The 18,975-nt window shown below is 41.7% G+C and overlaps 1 protein-coding gene across 2 annotated transcripts in view; it reads left to right on the plus strand.

The window, feature by feature from the left end:
* The window catches only part of MACROD2 (mono-ADP ribosylhydrolase 2), a 2,324,156-nt gene that overhangs the window by 2,108,913 nt on the left and 196,268 nt on the right, over positions 1-18,975 (plus strand). For both annotated transcript variants that reach the window (XM_027976486.2, XM_042230293.1), the window contains exon 10: positions 10,062-10,106. In XM_027976486.2, the coding sequence (XP_027832287.1) occupies positions 10,062-10,106 (45 nt within the window). The remainder of the gene's footprint in view (positions 1-10,061; positions 10,107-18,975) is intronic.

An 18,975-nucleotide genomic window follows, 5' to 3' on the forward strand; every position in this document is an offset into this window, starting at 1 on the left:
TCTAGGTCAATGACCAGGTGGGGGGAAAGAGAAAAAAAGTGTTTTGACTTTTTAAAAAAACTTTCTCCTGGCCCTCTCAGTGACCTTCCATAAAGTAAATTTAGCAATTTGTTAGATCCAGGGGACCCCGATTTCCAATGTAATGCAAGATACTCAGTCTGTGAGGAATTCATCTTTATCAGTCTTTCCTTGCTTTCAATTTCTGCTTTGTCAAGTTTCCCAAAAAGCCATGAGGATCCCTTTATCTTTCCTGCTTCATGGAAATCCTGAAAAGTTTGGAGCACTGTGTTTTTGCTAATGCTGTCTCCTTTCTCTGCAAGTGCAAATTGCTCCTAGAAGCCGTGGATAATGAATTATTTTAAAAATAAAGGATAAATAAAAAGCCTGTGGTGTGAAAATTAAGCCTTAGGAGAGAGGACTTGGGTGCACATGAAATAAAAGCTGAGATCACTGTAATTGTTCTGCTTTACAGACTTGCCCATATGCGGGGGTGTCCCTGAAGTTTTGACTAGTGTTGTGTTATCTATTTCACATGCCTGTCATTCATTTTCCCCCCACCTCCACCCACCCCCTGCCTGGGAGTGGAGAGGCTGCCTTAATAGTCCATGAGGGTAACTTTCCTTTGTAACACACTCCTTAGTCCTTGCAACCCACAGGTCTCTTTGAATGAAGCTGGAGCTTCAGTGGACATGTACACGTCCATCCACGTACATGTCCCTCAGCCAATCTGAGGGTCCTGGCCATGGATCATGATAACCATGCCTTCCAGATATGTGTTAGCTGGGTGATTTCAAGCACATGTTATCTTATGAGGAGAAGAACTGTGTCTTGCTCCCAGAAACCATGTGGTTTGGGCATCCCTTACCTGCCGGGGTCCAGCCCCGGTGGATCCAGGGTAATTCAAAGGGGCGGACGGAATCAGCGTCCTGGAAAAAACATATTTAATTACAGATATAGAGGGAGATTAGAAACAGCTAGTGTAGTAGGAGAATTAATGGAGAAAAGAGGCTGAATAACTGGTTTACGTGGAATACTAATCACCACCTACGTAGGCCACAGGCGTCTCTCCATTCTCCCGAAGGAGAGGAGGCACTGAGGCCTCCCCGGTCCGATCTCAGAAGCCCCGGCAGAATTAGCAGGCTTGGTGAGTACCCACATTTCAGATGGGAATTCAGCCAGGAGAGCGGGGAGCAAGAAAGAAATGACACGGGGGAATCAGTCTTTCCAGAAACTGATCCGATTTCTTTATTTTTCAGGTTTGTTTATATACCTTTTTGTTATACATAGGGATGAATACAGAGTCACGCGGGGGTCAGCAGACCTGACCCTTGCCACAATCAGGTGCTTCATATAAAATTATACAAAGGTCTTATGAGTTTTATCATCTTCTAGCCATGAGGTCTGCTGACAGTTTATAGCCCTTTCTGATACCAGTCAGTTAACCAGAAAACTTATTTTTCCAGGGGTGATTTTTTCTTAAGTCAGGCGCCATCCTCCAAATAAAGTTGCATTCCTATAGGGAGAGGGTGTAGTGAGTTACAATCAAGAAAGGAATTTACTTAACCTAAGGTTTAACATGATTAATCTTAAAGGTTAATACTTATTTCTCCCATATGCTAGTTATATTCATTATAAGGGCAGGAATATGGAGATTTAGCAGCAAATATTGGCTCAACAAATGTAAACCCTTCACCAATGTTCCCCTTAAGATCTATTTTGTCTTAAGATAGTGATAAAGTTACATTTTTTACATAGCATAGTGATTTATAGTGATTTATAACAAAGTACAGTGATCTATAACCAAAGAGAAGATTCATTAACTCAAAAGTCTAGTATTGCTAACATCAAAAAACGACTATATTTCCTTTTCTATATTCCAAATACATTGATTAAGATATTCCCAGGTGCCTAAGGATATGGAGGCCTGATGGCAATCATTGACTCATCAATGAGAAAAGCCCTATGCTAATACTCCAAACTCTCTGTGCTGTTTATGGTTGAGAGGTTGTCACACGAGCTAGTCTGTCAGCAGAGAGGTTTGACCTGAGACATCCTTGTCACACCCAGGGCAGGGAATTAGCAGTAATTATTGGCATGACAAATGAAAAAACCCTTCACCAATATAATTTCTAATCAACCCACTATACTATACTAATAATTTTCTAACTTCTCAAAGGAGTCTGTATTTAGAAAGTTTTAAAGCATCTCATGCCTCTCAAGGTTGGGAGCCTGTAAACAATCACATGCGGCCGGTTGAGCCTGATCAGGCAGGCCAGAGAACCTTCAGAGTTCATAAGTTGAAACACTCTCGTCACGCCCAGGAATTTTTATTAACTGGAGCTGCAAGTTAACTCCTTCTCCGAGAGAAATGGTTATAGGGGAGAGCTCCCCAGAAAGTACTCTGGTTTGGGGGGTAGATGCTTGGGAACAGGGAGTTTCCTGAGGCTTGATCACTCCTTTGCGTATGCCAAGCTTCCTTCCTCATGACCTTTGCCATGGGCAGAGTTCCTCACGCTGGCTCCCAACACTTACCAGCATCAGTATTGGTTAAACATCCAAGTTAGCTTAGCTTGGATGTAAAGTGAGGCAGCTACTGCTTTTGAAAGATTTTCCTCCAATGCACAAATAGTACTTTGGAATATCAGTTTACACGAGCATCACCTGGAGGGCTTATTAAAATACAGAGTGATGGGTCCCTCCCCGAGAACTTCTGATCTTTTATGGGACCCAAGAACTTGCAATTCTAACAAGTTATCAGATGATAATGCCAATGACGCTGCTGGTCCAGAGACCCCACTTTAGACTGAAGTTCTGGGGGGTTTTGTAGTTTGTCTGTTTTCTTTTTACATCCCTCAAAGACTGCATTAATTATGGGAACTCTAGGTAAGTAGAGAAGTAAGAGGCAAACCCCAAGTCATTGCAAAACCTGTGGCATACTTTGTTTTTCAAGGAAGCATGGGACCATTTTTACTATTTACCTTCTCCAAAGACAGATATCTTTAATCTTTCATATTAACTCAATCTCCCATAAAAGATAAAGTAGATAGCTGTGAAAGTAGGTAAAATGCTTCCTTATGAAGGGGCTTCTGAAGTGTATAAAGCTAGGTGTTACTGAAAACTAGTTGTTTTTCATACTTGTATTTGATCTAAATAAGAACTTTAGTCATATTTGTAGTTTCTGTGAAGAATTCAACAGGTTAATTTGACAGTGAAGTAAATAAAAATTATATCCATTATGAAATTCATATCAAAGCAGCCCCTTAAGATGAAACTGAGCCTTAGTCTCTGTGCCCTTGGCAGAGGAAGTGAAGTGAAAGTCGCGCGTCGTGTCCAACTCTTTGCGACCTCATGGACTATACAGTCCATGGAATTCTCCAGGCCAGAATACTGGAGTGGGTAGCGGTTCCCTTCTCCAGGGGATCTTCCCAACCCAGGGATTGAGCCCAGGTCTCCGCATTGCAGATGGATTCTTCACCAACTGAGCCACCAGGGAAGCCCTGGCGGAGGGAGGAAAGGGGATTTTCTGGAGTTGGCATTTCTGAACATACAGAATAATACCAGCTGATGGATTGCTTTCTATTTCGAAATGGTATCACTCTGGCTGAGAACCTTATATTTTATTTTTGTCCTCTAACAAAAAAATAGGATGCTTGAAGAACCGTTAAAAAGGGCAGCTCTCTGCCCACACTCCAAACATGTTTTAACTTCTTTCCAAGTTTGAATGGCATCAGTCCCATCTCCATAGGCTATCATCTTGTTTTATACATTGTCTTTTGGTTCCAGCTTTTGTTTGAAAAAAAAAAAAAAAAAGATTATTGCTAGAAATGTGTTGAGTAAATATGGCTCCAGTGAGCGCATTATGTAGAATGATGTTGTACTTGCACTAAACTGGATTTCATTAATAAGTAACAGCACATTAGGTGCTTTGCAGACCAAAGTACTCTTGCTTGAGTTTAACACAAATACCAAAATATGAAGGCATGTTTAAAGTAAATTTCTCTCATTAAAAAAAAAACAAGTTATCACTCAATGGATGGTATGTTACTTCTCTGCTTAAAGTTGTTTGGTTCTCAGTATACACTTTAAATGCTTCAACCTGGTGTAGTAATCAAGATTCTTCAGAGAAACAGAACCAACTGTATAGATATAGAAAGAGATGTATTATAAAGAAAAGGCTCCCACAGTTATGAAGGCTAACAAATCCCAAGATCTGTAGTGGGCAAGCTTGAGAACCAGGAGAGTCGATAGGGTAGTTTCAATCCAGATGCTGACATGCTTGAGACCCAGGAAGAGCCCTTGTTCCAGTTTGAGGTCAAAGACACAAGATATTCAGTGTCTCAGCACAGAGGTAGGTAGTCTGGCAGAAAGAGTCCCCTCTTACTTGGGGGAGGGTCAGCCTAACAGACTGGATGAGATCCATGGTGGGACAATCTGCTTTACTCAGTCCATGGATTCAAATGTTAACTTCACCCAGAATCCTCCTGCCGGACACTCTCAGCATAGTGTTCAGCAAATGTCTGGGCACTCTATGGTCCAGTCATGTTGATACATAAAATTAACTACCATATTCAGCATGGACCAGAGAAGACTCTTCAATAGTAGAACAGATCACTTCATCCAGAGTTCTGTAAATTCTCCCTTCAGCCGTTCAGAGCTAGTTTTATTGCCTTCAGAGCATCTTGCCTGTTCACATCCACGTGTTTTTAGCTGCATTTCCCTTTGCTTGAGCTCCATTAACCTTGTCTTACTTTGAATACCCAACCCCCTCTCCATTCCAGAAGCAGACTTGAAACAAGATTCAAGTGGAAATCTTTACACCAGCAGGGAGTGGAAATGTCATGGAATTACCCTCCCCTCCAGGGCAGCCTTTTCCAAAGTGACCGGCAGGATTTGCATACAAGGCTTCCAGCTCCCTTGCTTTCTGGTTTTGCTTTCCTATGCCACCCACTTCTCTGTGAGGTCTTTGAGGGAGGGGAGTGTCATCTTGTATCTCCAAAGCCTCCCATGGTTCTGGCACACAGTACCGGCCTGTAAATGGTTAGGTAGTACATGTAGTAATAATAATGACATGACGACAGTGATGGCCAGTATTCAATGAATGTTCCTTCTGTATAAGGACTTTACATGTATTACCAACTCTAGAAGAATGGTAATTTTATCACCCCTATGCTATCAATAGAGTCTATTTTCAAATGTAAGCTCTGAGGTCACATTTTCTGAGAACCCTTCCCAGTAGCCTTGACTAGAAGCCTCTATTCCTCCTCTGGCACCTTTTGTAATGGCAATGACTGCTCTGCACCATATATTTGAATTTCTCTGCATGTCTTAGTTTCCTTACTCTTGATGAGTTTCTAGATAAGGTTTTATTTAAGTGTCTGATTTATTTCTGTGTTTTCTATTTCTCCAAACACAAGCCTTGCACATACCAGGCTACCAATTAGTGTTTATCAGAAGGACAAATGAATACAAGGGGAGAGATCAGAAAGATCTTTGACGTTTCCTTTATTTTCCTCTAGAAAATATAGTCTTTTCCATCCCACTCTGAGATTCCAGAGGGTCTGTTGTTATAGAGATGATTCTACATATTTTAGGCAGTTTTGGAAAATAAAATTCTATTTTAATACATTAAGTTTAGAAAAAAGTCTGTGAAGAGTTTACTTTGTAGAATTTAGGTAATCATTTGGTTAGAAAACCACATTTCCAAGAAATAGCTATTCTTCCTCCTAAAATTATATTCATAAAAAGAATGAAAAAAAGAAATTATGCAGAAAATCACAACTGTTTCTAACAATCTGTATGAAAGAAATTTTACTTCTTTGAAATGTAACTGTGGCCATCAAGAATTATCTGTGTAACACTTCAAATTAAATGTATTTTCCACTTCTGCTATTATATCTCTAATCTTCATTAATAATTAAAACTTTGAGGAATGGCATATTGAATAAATCTGGCTAGGAAGTTGCAAATCTTGACTGAGTCCCTTTTCTTACAGACCATCTTCTAAATACATGCTGTCCTGATATACAAGAAATACTTAGAAAGTATAAACTAGGAATTCTCAGTTTGGCTAATACAAAATGAGATAAAAACAAAACAAAAATCACAAAAATTTAATTCAGCAGAAATTTCTTTGTTGATTCCAGTGTATAAGCAATTGGATTAGGTCCCATGGGAGACAAAAGAACACAGATGTTCTTTATCTTTGTAGGATTTACGATCTAGAGTTGGGCCTATGGAAAACAGATAGTTTACGAGTTACTAGGCTGTGGGATTTGATGGTAAAATAGCTAATACTTAGCCTTGGAATATGGAATGAAGCAGGGCAAAGGCTAATAGAGTTTTGCCAAGAGAATGCACTAGTCACAGCAAACACCCTCTTCCAGCAACACAAGAGAAGACTCTACACATGGACATCACCAGGTGGTCAACATCGAAATCAGATTGATTATATTCTTTCCAGCCAAAGATGGAGAAGCTCTATACAGTCAGCAAAAACAAGACCAGGAGCTGACTGTGGCTCAGATCATGAGCTCCTTATTGCCAAATTCAGACTGAAATTGAAGAAAGTGGAGAAAACCACTAGAACATTCAGGTATGACCTAAATCAAATCCCTTATGACTATACAGTGGAAGTGAAAATTAGATTTAAGGGACTAGATCTGATAGACAGAGTGCCTGAAGAACTATGGATGGAGGTTCATGACATTGTACAGGACACAGGGATCAAGATCATCCCCAAGAAAAAGAAATGCAAACAAGCAAAATGGCTGTCTGGGGAGGCCTTACAAATAGCCGTGAAAAGAAGGGAAACTAAAAGCAAAGGAGAAAAGGAAAGATACACCCACTTGAATGCAGAGTTCCAAAGAATAGCAAGGAGAGATAAGAAAGCATTCCTCAGTGATCAGTGCCAAGAAATAGAGGAAAACAACAGAATGGGAAAGACTAGAGATCTCTTCAAGAAAATTAGAGATACCAAGGGAACATTGAATGCAAAGATGGGCTCGATAAAGGATAGAAATGGTATGGACCTAACAGAAGCAGAAGATATTAAGAAGAGGTGGCAAGAATACACAGAAGAACTGTACAAAAAAGATCTTCATGACCCAGATAATCACGATGGTGTGATCTCTCACCTAGAGCCAGACATCCTGGAAAGGGAAGTCAATTGGGCCTTAGAAAGGATCACTACAAACAAAGCTAGTGGAGGTGATTGAATTCCAGTTGGGCTCTTTCAAATCCTGAAAGATGATGCTGTGAAAGTGCTGCACTCAATATGCCAGCAAATTTGAAAAACTCAGCAGTGGCCACAGGACTGGAAAAGGTCAGTTTTCATTCCAATCCCAAAGAAAGGCAATGCCAAAGAATGCTCAAACTACCACACAGTTGCACTCATCTCACATGCTGGTAAAGTAATGCTCAAAATTCTGCAAGCTGGGCTTCAGCAATATGTGAACCATGAACTTCCAGATGTTCAAGCTGGTTTTAGAAAAGGCAGAGGAACCAGAGATCAAATTGCCAACATCTGCTGGATCATGGAGAAAGCAAGAGAGTTCCAGAAAGCCATCTATTTCTGGTTAATTGACTATGCCAAAGCCTTTGATTGTGGATCACTATAAACTGTGGAAAATTCTGAAAGGGATGGGAATACCAGACCACTTGACCTGCCTCTTGAGAAACCTGTATGCAGGTCAGGAAGCAACAGTTAGAACTGGACATGGAACAACAGACTGGTTTCAAATAGGAAAAGGAGTATGTCAAGGCTATATATTGTCACCCTGCTTATTTAACTTATATGCAGAGTACATCATGAGAAACACTGGGCTGGAAGAAGCACAAGCTGCCAGGAGAAATATCAATAACCTCAGATATGCAGATGACACCACCCTTATTGTAGAAAGTGAAGAGGAACGAAAAAGCCTCTTGGGGAAAGTGAAAGAGGAGAGTGAAAAAGTTAGCTTAAAGCTCAACATTTAGAAAACGAAGATCATGGCATCTAGTCCCATCACTTCATGGGAAATAGATGGGGAAACAGTGAAAACAGTGTCAGACTTTATTTTGGGGGGCTCCAAAATCACTGCAGATGGTGATTGCAGCCATGAAATTAAAAGACGCTTACTCCTTGGAAGGAAAGTTATGACCAACATAGATAGCATATTAAAAAACAGAGACATTAATTTGCCAACAAAGATCTGTCTAGTCAAGGCTATGGTTTTTCCAGTGGTCATGTATGGATGTGAGAGTTGGACTGTGAAGAAAGCTGAGCACCGAAGAATTGATGCTTTTGAACTGTGATGTTGGAGAAGATTCTTGAGAGTCCCTTAGACTGCAAGGAGATCCAAGGATCCAGTCCATCCTAAAGGAGATCAGTCCTGGGTGTTTATTGGAAGGACTGATGCTAAAAGCTGAAACTCCAATACTTTGGTCACCTGATGCGAAGAGTTGACTCATTGGAAAAGACTCTGATGCTGAGAGGGATTGAGGGCAGGAGGAGAAGGGGACGACAGAGGATGAGATGGCTGGATGGCATCACCGACTCGATGGACATGAGTTTGGGTGAACTCTGGGAGTTGCTGATGGACAGGGAGGCCTGGCATGCTGTGATTCATGGGTTCGCAGAGTTGGACACGACTGAGCGACTGAACTGAACTTAGCATCAAATGATGTTTCAGCATCTGTCCTAGTTTTTATGTTATATTATCTAATTTAATCCTCACAATAACTCTCTGTAGTAGGTACTATCATTATCTCACTTAATGGCTGATGACCTTGAAACCCAGGAACATTAGGTAATTTCTCCAAGAACACATACTTGGTGAATGTGTGGGTAGAGGAGCCAGTATACAGGTCTAACCCTAAAGGCCCTTAAAGTCTATACTCAGAATGCAGTGAAAATAAGGTACCAAAGAGAATATTATTCATTCAGATTTGGGTGGAGCAGATATTCCTGTGCCTCAGCTTTGGCCTTGAGTTATAAGTGTGAACAGAGATGGAGAAAAGCATTGCTTCCAGGACTGAGGCAGGAGGGAGGAAGCTAAAGGAAGCCTCAGAAAATAAGGAAGAGCCAAGCATTGCCATGCATGTAGTTGGCAGCATGAGCGGAAGAGGGGTGGTGAAACTGGGAATTGTGGTTGGAACCAGATATTGTCGGCCTTGAGTGTTACTCCAAATATGTAGACTTTTCCTATTAGAGAATGGTTGTCTAGTAGTTGTGAATCAGATGCGAGCAGTGTTTTAATACTGATTTGACAGCTACATGTAAAGGGAATTGGTGTCAGAAGTGGGAAGAAGAGCAGGACAGTCGGGAAACCAAAAAACCCCAAAAGTGAACGGCGCCGAGAGTTGGGATTTGGGTGCAATAATGTGAGTGAAGGAGAAACATGGAAATAGGACAGGATTTGGCACTGGCTGGATGTGAGGAACATATAAGGAGAGGAGATGATCACATGTGACAGTTCAGAAAAACAAATACGTCATTCAGCAGGCAGAGGAAGCATACGTCTGGGTCCTGTCAAAGGGGCTTATTCTAGAAGATGTGATGCGAGGGTTTAAGAAGGAATCGAGTAACTGGTAGGGACACTTGAAAGTACATTTTCCACGTGTAGCAAACAAGCACTTTTCCTGGTGCAGGGCAAGGGTTGGATGGTGTGTCAGCCTACAATAAAATGGTGATGCCTGCATTTCTTAGGTACTTCAGGTAAGCAAACACACCTTTAATAAATGCAAAAACTGTGACATTTAAAATCTGTGATTTTTATTTTTTTTTTAGAAATTGAAGTGACCATATATAACTTTTATAAGTGAAACAGATTATTGTGTATATATTTTGTTATGAAATATGTAATAACTTTTAAAGGAAATATAAACCCTAGCTGTTAAATTGTGCTCTGATGTATATACTTTCTTCCTAATTAAGCATGATAATATAAGTCAGTGGCAAGTCATGATTTAATACTCTTTTCTACTAAATGTTTTCTTTAGCTTGACTTTTTTGTTAGTCAAATTGGAGAATGGTGGTATTTCTAGCTTTCATACGAGTTTTTCTTTTTCTTATTTTTTAACAGATGATAATAATGAAGAAGAAGATGTTGATATGAAAGAAGATTCAGGTATTAATGTTTTTATTCTTAGGGGATAGACAAGGATCATTTTGTTGTTGATGTATACCTTATATCTTCCAAAGAAAGACAAAATAAGGCTAACATAATGGAAATGTACACTCAAGGTTACAAAATAAGGAAGTGGTCATTCTAACTCATAGCTAATATGTGTGTGTGTGGGTGTGTGTTAGTCGCTCAGTTATGTCCAACTATTTGCGACCCCATGGACTATAGCCCACTGGGCTCCTCTGTCCATGGGATTCTGCAGGCAAGAATACAAGAGTGGTTTGCCATTTCCTTCTCCAGGGTTTGAACCTGGGTCTACTGCTTTGCAGGTGGATTCTTTACCATCTGAGCCACCATGGAAGCCCCATTCATAACTAATACATTTACTGTATTAAACATTAAACTTGACTTCGAGCTTCCTGAGAGCTAAGGTAAAAGTGGACCATGATGTCGTTACTGGAAGTGTATAACAAATCACCCCCAAAACTTAGTGGCTAAAGCACCCACATATACGCTGAAATATTCTGTGGGTCAGAAATTCACAGCAGGACTAATTTGTTCACAGAACCTGAGGCTTCAACAGGAAGACTCAGCAGCTGGGAATTAGAATCACTAGAAGATTTGTTCACTCATATATGTCTGGCTGGTGGGGTTTCGTAGGTAGCTCAGTGGTAAAGAATCTGCTTGCCAAGCAGGAGACCTGGGTTCAATCCCTGGGTTGGGAAGATACCTTGGAGGAGAAAATGCCATCCAGTCCAGTATTCTTGCTTGGGAAATCCCATGGACAGAGGAGTTTGACGAGTCGGACACGACTTATGGATTGAACAGCAGCAGCAATGTGTCTGGCTGGTGATTGACAGGCCTGTCACCTGAGACCTTGGCTGGGACAGTTTTCTGAAATACCTGTGCATGGCCTCCTCCTGTGTTCTGGGCTTCCTTCCAGTGGCTAGTTTCCTTTTGGTTTCTCTATAGAGTGAGTGAGCCAGACACATTCCTATCCTAAGACTCATCCTCAAGAATCCCATAGAATTACTTCCACCACACTCTTTTCTTTGGAATGGTTCTTCACAAGCCCACCCAGCCTCAGAGGAGCAGAGAATAGACTCAGTTTCCTGACAGGAATCAGTGAGGGTCTGTATAGCAGAGAGGACCTGAAAAACGGCTGAGGGAATCTTTGGGAAATGCATTTTGTACACGTGATATATTGTTCTCATTTTCAGAAAGTGAGATACATTCCTGCTCCTCAGAAAAAGACCAGTGTTTGATGAGAGGAATCTAGTGGTTAAAAACATTGGTTCTGGCCTAAGGTCAAGATGAGCTTGATAATGAATACATCAGTCAGTTGGCCTGGATTCAAGCCTAGCTCCTCCACTTAAAGACTTTGGATTAGAGGTTTCTCTGTTAGCCTCAGTGTACACTTCTGATGGTAACAACTCTTACCCTACAGTCTTGTTGGGGCACTGAATGAGATATCATACCTGGAATGTTCCTTGAATAGTTGGTGATCGCTTTGTTTACTCGACGTATCTGACGCATATTAGAAAGTACAGAGCTCAATTCTGCAGGACGAGAGCCCCGTGTTTCTCACTATGGTGTCACGCTGCTCTAGATGCGAGATGGGGCCTGTTTTCAGAACTGAAATACATATCTTAGAGACTGTCATTTTGTGTGACCTCTATTGCTGCCAGGACTCCCTACAAATCACTGACAACTTGGTTTTGAACAGCTCCACAAACAGGGAGCTCTTTAAACTGTGTGGCAGACAGTCTTGTTGGGCAAGGTTTGGTTAAGATCATCCTTCTCCTTGTGAAGTTCAATCTCTATCCCTTACCCGACCTCCCACTGTCCTCGTGGAGGAATAATACCTGTTCTTTTCGGTATTAACAGTTCCCTGGAACAACGATCTGACGTTCTATCCACTCTTGTACCTCTGTTCTCCCCAGGGCCGTGGATTCAGGGGGCGTGGTAGGCAGAGGGAGGATCTCAAAGTCAGGAGTGGAATGGAGGAGCGGGAGGAGGGTCAAGACAGCAGCTCTGGGTTCCCTTCCTGGAGCCCCCTTGGCAGTCCGGTTGTTGTACAACATGGGCAGCTTTCGAAGGAAAGTTCTTGTCTCTGTTCATGAAAGAAAACTCAAAGTATCAGGGAGTTAACGTCTCTGGAGTACCTCTCAGCCAAGGTTGAGCAGGAGATGGATGATCAGCCCCATTGCAGCATGCATCTGAGGCATGTCCTAGACCAGCACTGCCCAGGAGAAATCTAACAAGAGCCTCAAATGGAAGCCTGATAATTCAGACAATTTCAGATTTTCTTTTAGTCACCTTGAAAAAGGTAAAACTAGACAAGTGAAATTAACATTGTATGTAACATATCAAAAATAATATCATTTCTACAGAAGCAATATAAAAATTAGTCAGATATTTTGGATTCTCTTATTTTCACACCAAGTTTTTAAAATTTGTGTGTATATCAATGTGTGGAAAAACCAATACAATATTGTAAAGTAAAAATAAATAAATGAGAAATAAAATTTGTGTGTATTTCACACGCACATTTTAAATCAGACTATTCACATTTCCAGTATCATTGGCAATATGTAATATTAGACAGTGGGGTTCAATACTATCACCCAGAGGCTCCTGGTAGAAATGAATTGTCCACATCTGAACTTTCTCATTAATACACTTATTGATTGCTCTCCCTTTCTGGTCTTACTTCCCTGCTCCCCTCTGCTGCTTCCTGGGATAATCTCTCAAATTAATACTTGCACTCAAACGTTTGTCTCTTTGTCTTCTGAGAAAATTCAACTTCAAGGACTCTGCTTCCCTTTTGCAAAACATAAAGCCCAAGGCAAAATTTCAATTAAAATATCAATTACTATACTCAAGATAGCTTATTATTTAAAAGAACCATAGATTGAAAAAAGTGGTCACTTCACTTCAGTTGCTCAGTCAAGCACGACTCTTTTCGACCTCATAGACTGCAGCATGCCAGGCCTCCCTGTCCATCACCAACTCCAGTAGTTTACTCAAACTCATGTCCATTGAGTCGGTGATGCCATCCAACCATCTCATCCTCTGTCGTGCCCTTCTCCTCCTACCTTCAGTCTTTCCCAGCATCAGGGTTTTTTCAACTGAGTCAGTTCTTCGCATCAGGTGGCCAAAGTATTGGAGTTTCAGCTTCAGCATCAGTCCTTCCAATGAATATTCAGGACTGATCTCCTTTAAGATGGACTGGTTGGATCTCCCTTAAGTCCAAGGGACTCTCAAAAGTCTTCTCCAACACCACAGTTCAAAAGCATCAATTCTCTGGTGCTTAGCTTTCTTAATAGTCCAACTCTCACATCCCTACATGACTACTGGAAAACCATAGCCTTGACTAGATGGACCTTTGTTAGCCAAGTAATGTCTCTGCTTTTCAATATGCTGTCTAGGTTGGTCATAACTTTTCTTCCACGGAGCAAGTGTCTTTTAAATTCATGGCTGCAGTCACCATCTGCAGTAATTTTGGAGCCCCCCAAAATAGTCTGTCACTGTTTCCACTGTTTCCCTATCTATTTCCCATGAAGTCATGGGACTGGATGCCATATTTTTCTGAATGTTGAGATTTAAGCCAACTTTTTCACTGTCCTCTTTCACTTTCATCAAGAGGCTCTTAAGTTCTTCTTTGCTTTCTGCCATAAGGGTGGTGTTATCTGTATATCTGAGGTTATTGATATTTCTCCCGGCAATCTTGATTCCAGCTTGTGATTGATCCAGCCCAGCATTTCTCATGATGTCCTCTGCATAGAAGTTAAATAAGCAGGGTGACAATATACAGCCTTGACATACTCCTTTTCCTATTTGGAACCAGTCTGTTGTTCCATGTCCAGTTCTAACTGTTGCTTCCTGATGTGCATACAGGTTTCTCAAGAGGCAGGTCAGGTGGTCTGGTATTCCCATCTCTCTCAGAATTTTCCACAGTTTATTGTGATCCACACAGTCAAAGGCTTTGGCATAGTCAATAAAGCAGAAATAGATGTTCTGGAACTCTCTTGCTTTTTCAATGATTCAGCAGATGTTGGCAATTTGATCTCTGGTTCCTCTGTCTTTTCTAAAACCAGCTTGAACATCTGGAAGTTCATGGTTCATGTATTGCTGAAGCCTGGCTTGGAGAATTTTGAGCATTACTTTACTAGTGTGTGAGATGAGTGCAATTGTGCGGTAGTTGGAGCATTCTTTAGCATTGCCTTTCTTTGGGATTGGAATGAAAGCTGACCTTTTCCAGTTCTGTGACCTTTGCTGACTTTTCCAAATTTGCTGGCATATTGAGTGCAGCACTTTCACAGCATCATCTTTCAGGATTTAAAATAGCTCAACTGGAATTCCATCATCTCCACTAGCTTTCTTTGTAGTGATGCTTTCTAAAGCCCAGTTGACGTCCCTTTCCAGGATGTCTGGCTCTAGGTGAGTGATCACACCACGCTAGATCATCACTCTAGCTGAATGATCAATCACCACATGATTATCTGAGTCGTGAAGATATTTTTTTCTATAGTTCTTCTGTGTATTCTTGCCACTTCTTCTTAATATCTGCTGCTTCTGTTATGTCCATACCATTTGTGTACTTTATTGAGCCCATCTTTGCATGTACAATTCCCTTGGTATCTCTAATTTTCTTGAAGAGAACTCTAGTCTTTCCCATTCTATTCCTTTCCTCTATTTCTTTGCACTGATCCCCGAGGAAGGCTTTCTTATCTCTCCTTGCTATTCTTTGGAACTCTGCATTCAAGTGGATATATCTTTCCTTTTCTCCTTTGCTTTTCGCTTTTCTTCTTTTCACAGCTATTTGTAAGGCCTCCTCAGAGAGCCATTTTGCCTTTTTGCATTTCTTTTTCTTGGATATGTTCTTGATTCCTGTCTCCTATACAATGTCATGAACCTCTGCCCATAGTTTATCAGCTGCTCTGTCTATCAGATCTAATCCCTTGAATCTATTTGTCATTTCCACTGTATAATCGCAGGGGATTTGATATAGGTCATACCTGAATGATCTAGTGGTTTTCCCTACTTTCTTCAATTTAAGTCTGAATTTGGCAATGAGAGTTCATAATCTGAGCCACAGTCAGCTCCCAGTCTTGTTTTTGCTAACTGTATAGAGTCTCTCCATATTTGGCTGCAAAGAATATAATCAATCTGATATTGGTATTGACATCTGGTGATGTCCATGTGTAGAGTCTTTTCTTGTGTTTTTGGAAAATGGTGTTTGCTGTGACCAGTCCGTTCTCTTGGCAAAATTCTATTAGCCTCTGCCCTGCTTCATTCTGTACTCCAAGGTCAAATTTGCCTGTTATTCCAGGTGTTACTTGACTGCCTGCTTTTGCATTCCAGTCCCCTATAATGAAAAGGACATCTTTTTGGCATGTTAGTTCTAGACGGTCTTGTAGGTCTTCATAGAACCGTTCAACTTTAGCTGCTTCTGCTTCACTGGTCAGGGCATAGACTTGGATTACCGTGATACTGAATGGTTTGCCTTGGAAATGAACAGAGATCATTCTGTCCTTTTTGAGACTGCATCTAAGTACTGCATTTCAGACTCTTTTGTTGACTATGAGGGCTACCCTATTTCTTCTAAGGGATTCTTACCCACAGTATTCGATATAATGGTCATCTGAGTTAAATTCACCCATTCCAGTCCATTTTAGTTTGCTGATTCCTAAAATGTCAATGTTCACTCTTGCCATCTCCTGTTTGACCACTTCCAACTTGCCTTGATTAATGGACCTAACATTCCAGGTTCCTATGCAATATTGCTCTTTACAGCATCAGACTTTGCTTCTGTCACCAGTCACGGCTACACCTGGGTGTTATTTTTGCTTTGACTCTGTCTCTTCATTCTTTCTGGAGTTATTTCCCCACTGATCTCCAGTAGCATATTGGGCACCTACTGACCTGGGGAGTTCATCTTTCAGTGTCCTATCTTTTTGCCTTTTCATACTGTTCACCCTGTCTTAAATTTCATGAATTCAGCATTAATGCATGCACTTCACATGGAATATCCTTGGATGTCCTTGGACTATCCTTCATCCATTGAGGGCACTGCCCTTTCAGCCAGATAGTTTAAGGCCCTTATCTTGCTAAGGATCATTTGCCCAAAGTGATGTAAGTACACATTTCTAGGCAAAGGGGGCTGACTTCTTAATAAGGTGCTACTTGTTATCTGAACCACAGAGTGAGTTCAAGGAAATCATTAATGCTAACGCAGAACCCATAAGTTTGGAGTTAGCATTTGGGGTTTAGGAGCCTTAAGTGAATCATCATTTCTGATATTAGTCCCGCCAAGTTTCCTGGGGTTTATCTCTAGCAGCTGGATGCAGCCATTGATGTCACACTCAGTGGCCCAAGGACACTTAGTCACTCAGGCAGAATGGTCTTGGGAAGCTGGTCTCTGTTCCTAATATCTGAGTGCTGAAATCATGAGGGATTTTGTGCAAGATGGGCTCATGAAGGGCCAGCTGGCCTTGCCAAATATTTGTGAGCAGGCTTACTTCTGTTCAGTCTTATGCTCCGGTGTGCTGGTGTCTGCGAAGAGTCTGATCGAGCCTCCTAAGACCATTAACTGCTAGCCTTCCCTGAGCCCTGCATTTCCTCTTCTTCTCATACAAGAAGCAGTGCTGGAAGGATTTGTAAGAAAGCAGTTGCCGCTAGTGAAGGCCTGTTTGTGTGAATCAACCAGTCAACAAATGCTAGTAAATGATAGTAAATGATAAAATGAATATCAAAAACCAGTGAGGTGCCAGGAAATGTACTCTCTGGTTGTGGAGGGGGAGCCCCAATTTGGAGAGTTTGCAGATTTCTTTGGTATAAATGGTATTGTTCAAAGTGCCAAACATTAGCCAATGAACGTAGGGGTGGAGGAGAGAGAGGTCCAACCAGCTAGTGCAGGCTGGCTCAGCTCAGATCAGTCCCATCATCCCTTTGCTGAGCAGGATTTTAATTGAACTGTTCCTTGTGCTGATTGCTCAACATACATGAACTCACTTAGGATATCCAACAGCTCAAAGAGATGGGGACTGCTATTATCCAATGCTTAAGGGGAATAATATCAGATGGTGTCAGATAGAGTCATCCTAAGAGAGGCTCTGCCCCTCTTCGAGGTGGTAGAAACAGACTGACTTAAATGCCTAGGATCCTGTTTAAGTCATTTAATCCTAACATAGTAAATATTTCCCCATGTCCTTCCACTTCCAAGACCATGCTCTCTTGAAATGGACCCCAACCTGAGCCCAGGGACAGAAAATCAGCAGCCACCTCTGACAGGTCCGCCACCCAAGAGCCAGAGCCCAGTTGAGTTCCTTGGGGACAAAGCAATGCTATGGCAACACCCGAGAGGTCCAGCTTCTGCTGCAAACAGAGGCAACAGAGACAAGCTGACACCGTGTTAAGGAGAAGCAAGGGGTGCTATTGGGGAGGGTCCTCTAGCTTTCCCAGGCTAAGAAGGAGAGGGGAAACAAGAGCGCAGAGGCCATATGTAGCAGTGACTTTCAGTCAAGAGTCTCCATGGGTGTTGTGAAATACTATGTCATAGACTAGAGGTCCCCAACCCCCGGGCCATGGACCAGTACCAGCCTGTGGCCTGTTAGGAACTGAGCCTCACAGCAGAAGGTAAGTAGCTGGGGAAGGAGACAAGCTTCCTCTACGCTCCCCATTGCACACATTACGCCTGAACCATACACCCCCCAAGTCTGTGGGAAAATTGTCTTCCATGGAACCAGTTCCCAGCCCCCAGAAGGCTGAGGACCCCTGTCATAGGTGGCTGCTCATAACTAACATGCATCTATCCCCACTGATCACCCCAGAAGTGCCCTACAGCTTCTTCAAAAAGGAAGCCCCAGTGCTTTTACAGTTTATAAATAGCTCAAAATGTGGACACAGAGATGTCTTTTTAAATCTCACACATTCCCCAGGAACTCCCATTTAGGTGGGTAATCATGAATTCACAATTTAAGTCTCAACTCACTTTCTGGAAATGCTGGTTTGGAGCTGAACCTCCATCACTGGAAACTCTCCTCTTGGTCCCAGTTGCTCATAATGCATTTCGGCACAAGGGAGGGTGAGAGGCTTCTCCCAGGGATTTTGCAAGTGGTACTCTGCTCATTTTATGAATCCTTTTGAACCCAGCATCTGTGCTCAGTGAGCTGTTTCAAGCATCTCATTTCTGTTTTTGCTGAACCCATTCTGAAAGGTCAATATCCATCCACACCTGATGACAGAAATTTGGGGGAGTTGCTAATGTAGTCATTGGCAACATTTTTCACCCTGATCGTGGTAATGACCTTGGATGTGACTGCCTTGCAACCACAGAAAGCCTAACCTAGTGCCCAAACCCCTTTATAGCCCATAATGCCAAAGTTTTTAATAGCACATCTATCAAATGCATTTTTCTGTTCTGTTCTTTTTATAATAAATGGGAAAAGAAACATGAGTCACCATAGCTCTATTGTATAGAGTCCTGGCATAGGTAATAGTTGCTAAGAGAGTGAGAATTAGGCCCAAACCCCATTATATCTTGGTCTCAAAGAAAGGCCTGGTAACAGGGATATAAAAAAGAATTTGAAATGAAATTTTCAAGGCACTGCTGAACACCAGTGGCACAAGAGAGGATTACGAAAGACAAATGCCCTTTCTCATGGAACCTACCATCTCAAGGTGGAGGGTGGTATAGGAGGGAGACATACAATAAAGAAATAAACAAGGAGCAAGATAATTTCAGTTACACCAGGCGATGTGTCTGTGACAGATTTTCCTTGCAACCCTTCCGATTAAGTAGTCAGGAATAGCCTTCCTTGGGCGGTGAATGTGACTCTATGTTAAAAGACATATGGGCTAGGCATAT

This window comes from Ovis aries, chromosome 13 (genome assembly GCF_016772045.2).
Source record: "Ovis aries strain OAR_USU_Benz2616 breed Rambouillet chromosome 13, ARS-UI_Ramb_v3.0, whole genome shotgun sequence".
In the NCBI taxonomy this organism is placed as follows: domain Eukaryota; kingdom Metazoa; phylum Chordata; class Mammalia; order Artiodactyla; family Bovidae; genus Ovis; species Ovis aries.